This window comes from Mirounga angustirostris, unplaced genomic scaffold, assembly GCF_029215605.1.
Source record: "Mirounga angustirostris isolate CCGP_5_RB_7025 unplaced genomic scaffold, mMirAng1.0.hap1 SCAF_4, whole genome shotgun sequence".
In the NCBI taxonomy this organism is placed as follows: domain Eukaryota; kingdom Metazoa; phylum Chordata; class Mammalia; order Carnivora; family Phocidae; genus Mirounga; species Mirounga angustirostris.
In genome coordinates this window covers 189,492,833-189,504,559 of record NW_026991712.1, presented here as the reverse complement: position 1 = coordinate 189,504,559, position 11,727 = coordinate 189,492,833, and the positions used below count along the sequence as shown (strand labels likewise).

The following is an 11,727-nucleotide window of genomic DNA, read 5'->3' as shown; positions in this document are numbered from 1 at the left end:
CAGAAGTCAGGCGGTGAGGGGCCAGCCGTACTGTGACTCAGGGTTCCTGTCATTGCTCCTGTCTTCGGGGAGAAAAAAGCTGAGAATGAGGCCCTCAGATTTTTTTTTTTTTTAAGTAATCTCCACACTCAACGGGAGGCTGGAAGTCACAGCCCCTGAGAACCAGAGTCGCATGCTCTTGCGACGGAGCCAGCCGGGCGCCCCTAGGCTGCCGGAATCTCGCAGGACTGCTGGACACGATTGGTGGGAGCGGGGTTGGGGTGAGGGGAGGACAGTACATGACTGCAACAAGAAAGCCTTTACTTGGAAGGACGCGGGGGTTCGAGGGTGGATCCGGAGGAATGAGGACACCTTCCCTGCCTGCTCTCTATTTGAATATATGCAGAACATAAGAGAAAAAAAAAAGACACCAAAATGTTAATTTGGGGTGGCAGGTATTTACGGGTGGTAGGATTAAGGGTGCTTTGAATGTCCTTTATGTATTTTTTTAATTCCTTGACTTAGTTTTTTATGATGAACATTTTTTTTTTCAAGAATTTTTTTACCCATTTGAGACAGAGGGACCATGAGCAGGTGGAGGGGCAGAGGGAGAGGGAGAAGCAGGCTCTTTGCTGAGCAGGGAGCTGGATGCTGGGCTGGATCCCAGGACCCTGAGATCATGAACGGAGCCGAAAGCTCACCCTTAGCCAACTGAGCCACCCAGGCACCCCTGAACATGTATTTTCTTTTACATTCACAACAAATACTAGAGCTATTCTCATTTTAAAAACAAACACCTTGGGCACCTGGGTGGCTCAGTCGTTAAGCGTCTGCCTTCGGCTCAGGTCATGGTCCCGGGGTCCTGGGATCGAGCCCCACATCAGGCTCCCTGCTCGGTGGGAGGCCTGCTTCTCCCTCTCCCACTCCCCCTGCTTGTGTTCCCTCTCTCGCTGTGTCTCTCTCTGTCAAATAAATAAAATCTTAAAAAAACAAAAAACACCTTGATGGCTTCCCCAGTGTGCTCAGAACATACTAACCTGAATTCAAAGGCATTGTGGTCCCAACAGTACCAAGCTCTCTTACCTCCTTCCTACTCCCTGTTTGGAACTTAATGGCCCAACAACTGAAAACTCCTTGTGTCATGCCTTTCTTACCTCTGCATATATCACCCCCCAAACTCAAGTCTTAGTCCAGGGGTTGAGATTCAGATAAATGTCACCAACTTGAAGAAGGTTTACTCTCTCTCCCTCTCTTCTCCCACTGGCCTTCCTGTGCTCCCAACACCACATTCAGCTAGTTCTTGTGACTCTGAACATTCTTTTTAGCCCTCTGTTCCTCTTATCACCACATTCACAGGCGCAGCTCTAAAGGCCTCAGGCCTCTGTTTCCGGATGAGATGGCTTTTTTGCTTTAGAGCTGTTGTCCCCGTGGAGGCACTTGCTTGTACAGCAGATGTTGCATGAATCAGTAGTGGTTCATTTTATTATGGAAAAGTATTCCATCGTATGTGTGGGCCTTTATTCCTCTGTTGACAGACATTTGGATTTCCACTTTTTAGCTGTTACACATACAGCTGCTTTGACCATCTATATGTGAGTCTTTGTATGGACAGCTTGTTTTATTTCTCCTGGGTTAATACCTAGGAGTAGGATGATGAGATCATGTTTGTGTGCATATTTAACTTTTGAAGAATCTGCCAAACGATTTTCAAAGTGGATGTGCTATTTTGCACACCAGCAGTTGCAGTTACCTTACCAACACTTGGTATGGTTAGTCTTTTTAGTTTTAGACATCCTAATAGCTGGTATCTTACGGTGTCTTAATGTTTTAATGTGTATTTACCTAATGACTAATGAAATTGAACATATTTTAATGTGCTTCTTGGCCATCTCTACATCTTTGGTGAAGTGCCTGAACCATTTATGTATTTATCATCATGTTGTTATTAAGGTTCAAGCTCTCTCTATATTTTGCATATATACACACACATATATACCAGATATGTAATTTACAAGTATCTTCTACCTCTCATTAATGTCTTTTTTTTTTTTAAGATTTTATTTATTTATTTGAGAGAGAGAGAGAAACAGCATGAGAGGGGAGAGGGTCAGAGGGAGAAGCAGGCTCCCCGCTGAGCCAGGAGCCCGATGCGGGACTCGATCCCAGGACTCTGGGATCATGACCCAAGCCGAAGGCAGTCGCTCAACCAACTGAGCCACCCAGGCGCCCTAATGTCTTTTTTTTTTAAGATTTTATTTATTTGAGAGAGTGAGAGAGCACGAACAGGGAGAGAGGGAGAAGCAGGCTCCCCGCTGAGCAGGGACCCCCCCCCCCCGATGCGGGGCTCCATCCTAGGAACCTGGGATCATGACCTGAGCCAAAGGCAGATGCTTAACCGACTGAGCCACCCAGGCGCCCCTCATCAATGTCTTTTGAAGGACAAAAGTTCTTAAGCTTGATACACTACATTAATCAATTTGTTTTATGATTTGTGCTGAAATATCTATATGAAAAATACACTGGGTGGAAATAATGGTAGATTAGACATTACGGAAGAGAAAGTTGGTGATATTGAAGATGTACAAAGAGAACCTATAAGCGGAACAGAAGAAAGGATAAAAACAAACAGCATCAGTGAACTGCACAGCAATATCAAACAGCTGATGAAATGTGTTATTAGGCCCCAAGGAGCAGGTGTGCACTCTGGCTGCTTGTTCGAGGTGCTGCTCCTGGCCCTGCTTGAACTCTGGGAGTTTTCCCTCCAATCCTTTTTGTTGGTTCTTTTCTTGGCCTCATAATTCCCTCACACAAATGCTAGTTAGTACTAAGCTACACATCCATGTGTCCTCTTTATTCTTCGGTGTTTTGCTGTGAACTCGGCCACATTGGCCTCCTGGCCTCCCAGATCCATGCACTCAACTCACAGAGACCACTGGGCTCTGCCTGAGTTCTCCCTCCTTGCTGTGCATTCTGAACACCAGATGGAAAGCTGGAGCAGTCCTAGAACTCAACTCAGTTCCTTTTTCTCGGGGGTCATGGGCCTTCAGTGTTTAGAACTGTTGTTTCACATATTTTGTGTTTTTAGTTTTCAGGTGGAAAATAATTCTAGTTCCTGTTCCTTCATCTTGGCTGGAACCAGAAGTCTCATTAAATCCTTTTTTTTTTTTTTAAAGATTTTATTTGAGGGGCGCCTGGGTGGCTCAGTCTTTAAGCATCTGCCTTCAGCTCAGGTCATGATCTCAGGGTCCTGGGATCGAGTCCCACAATGGGCTCCCTGCTCAGTGGGGAGTTTGCTTCTCCCTCTCTCTCTGCTGCTCCCCCTGCTTGTGCTCTTTCTGTCAAATAAATAAATAAAATCTTAAAAAAAAAAAAAGGATTTTATTTGAGAGAGAAAAGGGGCAGAGGCAGAGTGAGAATCCCAAGCCGACCCCACGCTGAGTGCAGAACCTGCCACAGGGCTTGATCCCATGACCCTGAGATCACGACCCAAGCTGAAACCAAGAGTCAGTCGCTCAACCGACTGAGCCACCCAGGTGCCCCTCTTTAAGTCCATTTTTATTTATTTATTTTTTTTAATTATTTTTTTAAAGATTTTATTCATTTATTTGACAGAGAGAGAGAGAACAAGTAGGCAGAGAGGCAGGCAGAGGGAGAGGGAGAAGAAGGCTTCCCGCTGAGCAGGGAGCCCGATGCGGGGCTGGATCCCAGGACCCCGGGATCATCACCTGAGCCGAAGGCAGCGGCTTAACCGACTGAGCCACCCAGGCGCTCCTTTAAGTCCATTTTTAAAAGCATAAAATGTGGAAACCCACCCTACAGATACTAACATATTAAAGTTATAATAATAAAGATAATATAGTGCCATTGTAGGAAAAAACAAACAGACCTACAGAATGCAATAGCCCATAAACAGACCCATGTAAATGTGGGAATGTGGTAAATGATATGGGGGCACCACATACTGGAAAAGAATGGATTGTTTTTGTACACTGGGTTAGGAAAATTGGCTCAGTTTACGGATACAAAAAGCTGAATCTCGACTTCACACCATATACAAAGTGACCTCTACATAGATTAAAGACATATATAAAAGGTAAAATCATAGATACAATTAAAAAAACATAGGAAAAAATATTTTTTTAAGTAAGCTCTACACCCAACAAGGGGCTTGAACTCATGACCCTGAGATCAAGAGTTGCATGCTCTACCAACTGAGCCAGCTGGGCGCCCCAGGAAAATATTTTTGTATTCTTTGTGTGTGCAAGGATAGCTTAAGACCAAAAAGATGCATACAACACATAGAAGAAAACGATAGGTCTCATGTCACCAAAATTACGGATTTCTTTTCAACCGAAGCTTAAGAGCAGCGGGAAACAGATTTTCCCTCAGAGCCCTCAGAAGGAACCAACCCTGCTGACCTTTCAATTTCAGACTTCCAGCCTCCAGAATTGTTAAAATGTCTGCTGTTTTTACCAAGTTTATGGTGATTTGTTACAGTAGCCAGCACAGATAAAGAAGAGTTTCATAATTTCAGAAACTCCTATTGGACAGCGCTAATTTAATTTAATTTTTTTTTTTTTTTTTTTTTTTTTGAGAGGAGAGAGGGAGAGAGCATGAGGGTGGAGGGGCAGAGGGAGAGGGAGAAGTCGACACCCCGCTGAGCAGGGAGCCCGACCGGGGCTCGATCCCAGGACCCTGAGATCATGACCTGAGCTGAAGGCAGAGGCTTAACCGACTGAGCCACCCAGGCACCCCTGGACAGTGCTGATTTCGAATATTTGTGGAACTCTTGAAAATCCAGAAGAAAAATTCATAGCAATGGAAAAATGTACAAAGAATAGGAATAAACAGTTCATTCAGGGGGAAATTTAAGTGTCTAATGAGAATAGTAAGTGGGGCACCTGGACGGCTCAATGTCAGACTCTTGGTTTCGGCTCAGGTCATGATTTTGTGGTCAGCTGTAGGATCAAGCCCCAACTCAGGCTCTGCACTCAGCAAGGAGTCTGCTTCAGATTCTTTCTCCCTCTCCTTCCCCCACCCCTCCCCGCTCACTCTCAAATAAATAAAATCTTAAAAAAAGAAAAAAGAATAGTAAGTGACTTGTGGCCTCTCCTGCATGAGAAGAAAGCAAATTCAAATACAACTGGGTCACTGCTAAACAGCTAGCAGACTGGCAAAAAACCCCACAAAAAACAAAACCTGATACTCAGTATTTGTGAGAAATTAGGGCAATAAAAACCCAAGTGCACTGCTGGTAGGAATGTTAGCTGCTTTAGTCATTCAGAACAAACTGACAATCTTGGTGAAATTAAGTATGCATACCCCTCAATTCTCACACACATCCCTGAAGAGCATGATTGAGGGTTTTCATGGAGAATCATGACTAGTACTGCAGCTACCTGTGTTCTTCCCAGGGGTGAGGACAAGCGAGTGGGGTGGGTGCATACACTAGAAATCCTATGCGACGGAGAGAAGCGATTAAATATTTGTGCTTTCTGCAACATGGATAAATCTCAGATGTGGTGTTGAGTAAAGACAATAAAGATCGCAGCAGAACTTTGAGGTAAGTTAAAAAAAACACAGATGTATCTGAGAACACATCAAAGTGGTTGCTAATGAGGGAAGAAGGGGATGGGCATGAATGAACTTGTGGGACTAGAATCCAAACTGAGCAGGATGGAGACAACAGGGCAAAGGACAAGGAAGTCCAGATAAAAGTGGATGAGGGGAAAGGCAGATCCCAGACACCGCGAGGCCACATGTTTAACGATGCAGGGAAAGGGCATCTGGGTGGCTCAGTCAGTTAAGTGTCTGCCATCAGCTCAGGTCATGACCTCAGGATCCTGGGATCAAGCCCCACATCGGGCTCCCTGCGTGGTAGGGAGTTTGCTTCTCCCTCTCCCTCTGCCCCTCCCCACAGCTTGTGCTTTCTCTCTCTCCTCTCTCTCTCAAATAAATAAAATCTTTTTAAAAAAATGATGTAAGAAAATCATTATGGTTTGAAGCCAACTGCCAATAAGGAATTCTTGAGACGTCTTTGGTGCAAAAAGGTGATTTTATTAAAGTACGGGGACAGGACCCGTGGGCAGGAAGAGCTGCAGTGGGGTCATGAGGAGTGGCCCATTATATACTTTCAAGTTGGGAGGGGGTTAGGGATAGAGTAAGTCTCTAAGGAATTTTGGAAGCAAGTTTTCCAGGATCCTGAGGGGCCTAGCTGTTGTTGGGAAAGATCGTTTATTACTATCTAATAAAACCTGAGTCATGAGACCCTTCAGATGTGTATCAGTGGGTCACATGCTTGGGAGATGATTGCCAACATGTATCTTGGGGGGTAGAGATAAAGGAAGTTTCGAAAGGAATTTTTTTTTCTTTAAGGTTTTATTTATTTGACAGAGAGACACAGCGAGAGAGGGAACACAAGCAGGGGGAGTGGGAGAGGGAGAAGCAGGTTTCCCACCAAGCAGGGAGCCCAACGTGGGGCTCGATCCCAGGACCCTGGGATCATGACCTGAGCCGAAGGCAGATGCTTAACAACTGAGCCACCCAGGCGTCCCTACAAAGGAATTTCTATATGTTAAAGTAGATTTACAGGGTCCTGGGGGTCGGCCTAAGACCGCCTTTTGCCCTTAGCAAAGTACCAACACCGAGGCAGCTGCGTCCCTAAAGGAAGGTCACTCTGCCTGTTTCAAGGACTTGTCGATGGGCTGTTAACGGGCTGTAGGTAGTAGGAAATTTAATAATTTTTCTTCTGCCTTTGTTTCCCACATCACTTAACAGTGTTAGAGTTGGGAAGTCAGGGAAGCTATCTCGGCCCACCCACTCCTCACCTAAGAGCCTAGGGAAACCCGTCTCTGTTACACATGACCAAAAGAACAGAGTGGCAGTTGAATCCCACGCAGACTTACGGAGAGAAAAGCATAGTAACATCCCTACAGATAAGAGAGTCATGGCAGAAATCCATGCCCAGAAACAGATAAAAACCGTAACCACCTTCTATCAAAGCTAAACAGGAAATGGCCGCAGTTAGGAAAGAAATGGATGCACCAGAGGTGTGGCAAGGCTGGGAGGCTGGGGGTGTCAGGGGCCCAGCCTCTCTCTAGACCCAGGTTGAAGCGGCTAAAACTCCGGTCCCCCAGGCCAGTGTCCTTGGCAGCTCCTGGCTGTCTCTGAATGCCAGATCCAACAGCCCTAACACCCAATCCTGAGATGAGCAGGGAAATGCCAGCTCTACAACCTGGTCCTCAAGAAACTTTTCCTCTCTTTGCCTTTGATCCTGTCTGCCCCCTTTTGTTGTCCTCCCCCACCCCACTCCAGCTTAGCAGCCTCCAAGAGCGGGAGGTCTTCCCAAGGGCCAGCACTGAGGAAGCCCAAGGCCTGAATGGCCTCCCAGCGCGGGAGGACCTGGGCTCACCCTCAGTGACCAGGGGAGCAAGCAGTTGCCACAGGCTGTGGGGAGGGGTCTAGGTGGGCCGGTCAGCATCCCGCAGTCACTGCTGGGGCCCCAGAGCCGGCCACACAGGGCGTTCAGCATGAGTTCGTACAGGCTGTGAATGAGCTTTGGGGAGAGAGCAGGGAATCAGTTCTGTTTTGTACACAGAAGCCATCATAATGAGAATTTCAAGAAAGGCCACATGTCTAGATTTTGCGTAGGGTTAGGCTGGGGATGTGGCTCTGGGGGTCTCGGCCCAGAGGTTACTTCCAGTGGTGGCATGGACAGTAGTAACGACGGCTGTGTTGTACTTATCTCTACCTGCCTGACCTCATGTAAGCTTTGCAACAAGCCTGTGCATTCGGTTCCATCACTGTTACTTTTTTACGGGTGAATAAACAGGCTTTCGAAGGCCGCATGGCTCTTCAAAGGCAGAGCGGGGCTGAGAGCCCCGGAAACCCGTCAGTGTTTCAGGATCAGACCGGTGGTTTCTGTTCCACGTCAGAAAATTGTAAGCTGAAGTATCTTCGGGCACCAAGGAGAAAGGCAAAGTCTCGACCAACAACTGAGGCATCTAGAGCCCAGCTGCAGGGCACAGGGAGGCCATGAAGATGCTCCAGGAGAGTGGTGTGTCCATCCACTGGCCACACAGAGCCGAGACCATGATGAGAAGAGAAAGGGAGAGAAGGGGGCAGGAGAGGGAGGCTCCTCCAGAAGGTGGTAGGGATGGAGAAGGTCCACTGGACAGGGACACAGTCAGTCTTTCAGGTGGACTGGGTGGGCTCGGTGGGCTAAAAGCCTGGGCGTCCCCAGCACCCTTGGGAGAATGGTGGTCCACGGGGGGAAGGAGCAGCTTCTGAGGATGGCAGTGAGCTCAAAAGCAGACGTGCTCGGCCTGGGTACCAGCTCCAGGGCATCTCCCAAGCCCAGGCTCACTTACTGGACCATGCTGGGGCAGGGCTGCTCAGCTCTACCTCTGCAAACCCAAAGCTGGACTCAAGTCCTTCAAGAAGCCCCTGGAATGAAACCCTATGGAGCAGAAAGGCTGCAAGTCCATGCTGACCAGCCCTGCAGAGCAGCTGACGGGACAGGCTTGTGGCTCCAGCTGGTCTGAGCACAAGCCCACAAAGAGACCCCAAACCTGGTGGGGGGCCAGGGGAGGGCAAGAAAGAGATGAGATCAGGCCTCACAGAACCTCACAGTGGCCCCAGTCCTGGAACCTAGCTGCACCCAGGAGCTGAGACGCCTGGGTTTCTCAGGCCAGGGCTGCCAAGGGCTCCCACTTCTATCTGTGGAGGACACCCCACGTGCACGACAGGTCAAGAGGGGTTGCAGCAGGCATAGTGCCCCTAGGAAGCCAGAGTGAAGAACCCCTCCCGCTTCTGCCCTGCTGTCTAGACACACTGCGGCGCCCCACCCCCTCCAAAGGGATGAGTCACTCCTCAGAGCCTGGCCCGCCCCAGCTGTTTTTGATCCTCAGGGTCACAGCCAGCTCCAGGATCTCAAGGACAGCCAAGGAGGGTGAGGGCTTTTGGGAGGGTGGGTGGTGGCCGAGTGCACACCCCACAGGGGCCCGGGGTCCACCTTCTCCCTAGCTCTAGCACTGCACGGGGAGGCCCAGGCCGGGGAGGGGGCCCACCTGGAGCTGCCTAATTACCGCATGTCACAGCTCAACTGGGTCACCCAGGAGACTGAGCTATTTCTAACTGCAGCAAATACCGTCCCCACAGACCCTACCCAACGCAGCAGGCCCAGGAAAGATGCTTTCTCAAGGTCTGAGGGTGGACAGAATTGCCTGTCCCTCTGCCTGAAACAGGGAAAAAGGGGCCCACTTCGCCCCCCTCACCCTGTGCTCTTCCCTCCCCTCTCCCCAGTAAGCACACAAGACAGTGGTTTTGGTCTAAAATGATGGACATTTAGACATTGACGCCAGGCTCCTGCCTGACCAGCGCCGTGCTGGGGCAGGCCAAGCAAAGACAGAGAGGTAGGGAGCGGGCACTGTGGGGGCACCAGCCAGGACCTGGGGTCGCTGGTGGCCGCCGGGAGGTGGGGTGGGGAGGGGTTAGCCACAGAGACTCCACAAGTGCCAGGTCCAGGATGGTCGGTCAGGGACTCACGGAGAGCCGAGTGCGCCTTACCCCTCCTGGTGATGCCAGGTGCCCGGCTCAGGAAGCAACCCTGGCCAGGGTGCTCAGGTCTTCCTGGGAAGGGACAAAGCCAGCCTTCAGTCCAGTGGGTAGCCGCATCACCAGCCAGATCCTGGGCTCCTGGCTGCCAACGCGAGTAAGGGGTGGGATGGTGCTGTCCATCGTGCTGTGGTTGAGGCTTGGGATCCAGGCCACAGCGGCAAGGTATGCTGGGCAACGCTGGCCTCAACCCTTCTGTTCTCTGGATACAACACTGTTGTCTGAGACGAGCCCTCTCCTCCCAGCCACTTGCCCGCACTCACCATGGAAAACCCTCATCAGAAGCAGCACCCACAAAAGAAAATGAGAGGCAGCCCCGGATAACTGCCAGCTTCCCCCAAGATCAGGGGACACTCGCCCCGGGACGCGACGATCGGAGGCTGGGTCCACCCGCCACGCCACATCATGGTTTGCAGCATGTCAGACGCCTAAGCAGGGAAACACCACCAGACGCTGCTTACCCACACTTGAGGCTCCTGCAAAGCTTGAAGGGGGGTTTCCCAGGAGGCTCTGGCCGGAAGCACACACTCTGGCCCGGAAGCCAGCCAGTGCCAGGGCCACAGACCCCCTCGGACAGCACTGGACGGGTGGCTGGCTCTAGCAGTGGGCCCAAGACACTAAGGCACGACGCTAATCTAAGCCCACTGGGGTGAGGTGGGGAGAAGACCGGCTCCAAGGCGCCTCCTCGAGTCGGCAGAGCACACGGTGACCAAGCAATGACGACAGCCTGTTTTTTCCAACGTGGCACAGGCTGGACGTGGAGGGCGATGACCCGGGGATGCCAGTGGCTCTTGCCAGAAGGGGCTGTATGTCCTGGCGGCCCCTGGAAAGGCCTCTGGAAAGCAGGGAGAGCCCCGGACGAGGCTGGCACCCCTGCGCAGGCCCAAGGGCCAGTCCCGAGCTGGAGTCTGGGAGGCGGATGCCGGGCTAGGAAGGTCGTGCAGTGACTCCAAGGCCCTGGCGGGCCGGGGCCCTACCGGTCTCCAGCAGGCCCCGCGCGGAGATCCTAAGGAGGGAGCAGGAGCAACGAGTGGGGAGCGGGCGCCGATCCCCGGCAGGCAGAGCCCCGGTGGGCCGGCCGCCTGGTGCTTCAGGGCTGCCTGCGCAGGCCCGGGCGCCCGAAAGCCGGGTGCATGAGGTTCTCGGTGATGTAGGCCACGAGCAGGCAGATGACCACCAGCATGACGCAGATGGAGCCGCCCACCGCCGTCATGGCCACCACGATCTCCCGCATGCCGGCGGGCTCGGCAGCGAACTCCACGCACTCGGCGGGCCCCGCGGGCTCCGGGGCGGCGGCGGGCTCGGCGCGCAACGGCAGCGGCAGCGGCTGCAGGCACAGGCGGTAGCGCACGCCGTCGTGCACGTCGGGCAGCAGGTAGTCGCGGCAGGAGGCGCCGAGCAGCACGCGCTCGCACGGGAAGCGCGTGTAGGCGCCGCGCCACGAGCAGTTGAGCGCGAAGGCGCGCACGCGGCGCGCCTCGGCCGGCGCCAGGCGCCACTGCACCAGCACGCTGCGGTTGCGCAGGACGCTGGCGCGCAGCGAGCGGCCGGCAGAGGCGTGCGCCGCGCAGCCGGGCGCCTGGCAGCGGAAGCCGCGCGCGGGGCTGCGGAAGCAGAGGCGGCCGCCGCCCGCCTCGGGGCCCTCGGGCAGCACCTTGTAGGGGCACCAGGGCGCGTCGGCCGCCGGCTCCCAGCCCGGCGGCGTCGGGGCGGCGGCGCAGGCGGCCAGCAGCAGCAGCAGCGGCGGGGCGCGCATCCTGCGGCTGGGCGGCGCGGCGGGGCGCGGGCTCGCGGGCGCGGCGGAGGGTCACGCGGGCCGCGCCGCCGCAGCCGCCGCCGCTCCCCGCGCTCCGCGGCGCGCCGCGCCCTCCGCCGCCGCCGCCGCCGCCCGCTCCGACCCGCCCCCGCGCCCCGTGCGCGCTCGGACCGGCTTGGCGGGGGGGGCGGGGCCGCCGCGTGCCCCGCCCCCCTTAACCCTCGCCGGCCCGCGGGCCCGGGAGGGCGGATCGCGAAGGGGAGGGGGCGCGGCACTGCAGTCCCCGCGCGCGCGGTCCACGCCGCCTGTCCCTTCTTTTGTCGCCGAGTGGGCGGATTCCCGCCCCTTCCTCGCCCCCGCCGGGCCTTTCCTGAGGC

The 11,727-nt window shown here is 53.2% G+C and overlaps 1 protein-coding gene across 1 annotated transcript; it reads right to left on the bottom strand.

Annotated features, from left to right (window-relative positions):
* Window positions 1-9,301: 9,301 nt before the first annotated feature.
* FNDC10 (fibronectin type III domain containing 10) lies at window positions 9,302-11,376 on the bottom strand. The gene is made up of 2 exons (XM_045898916.3): window positions 10,056-11,376; window positions 9,302-9,609 (listed from the first exon to the last, which is right to left on the bottom strand). The coding sequence occupies exon 1, from the start codon at window positions 11,348-11,350 to the stop codon at window positions 10,685-10,687; it is 666 nt and encodes a 221-aa protein (XP_045754872.1). The 5' UTR covers window positions 11,351-11,376; the 3' UTR covers window positions 9,302-9,609; window positions 10,056-10,684.
* Between the last annotated feature and the right edge of the window lie 351 nt (window positions 11,377-11,727).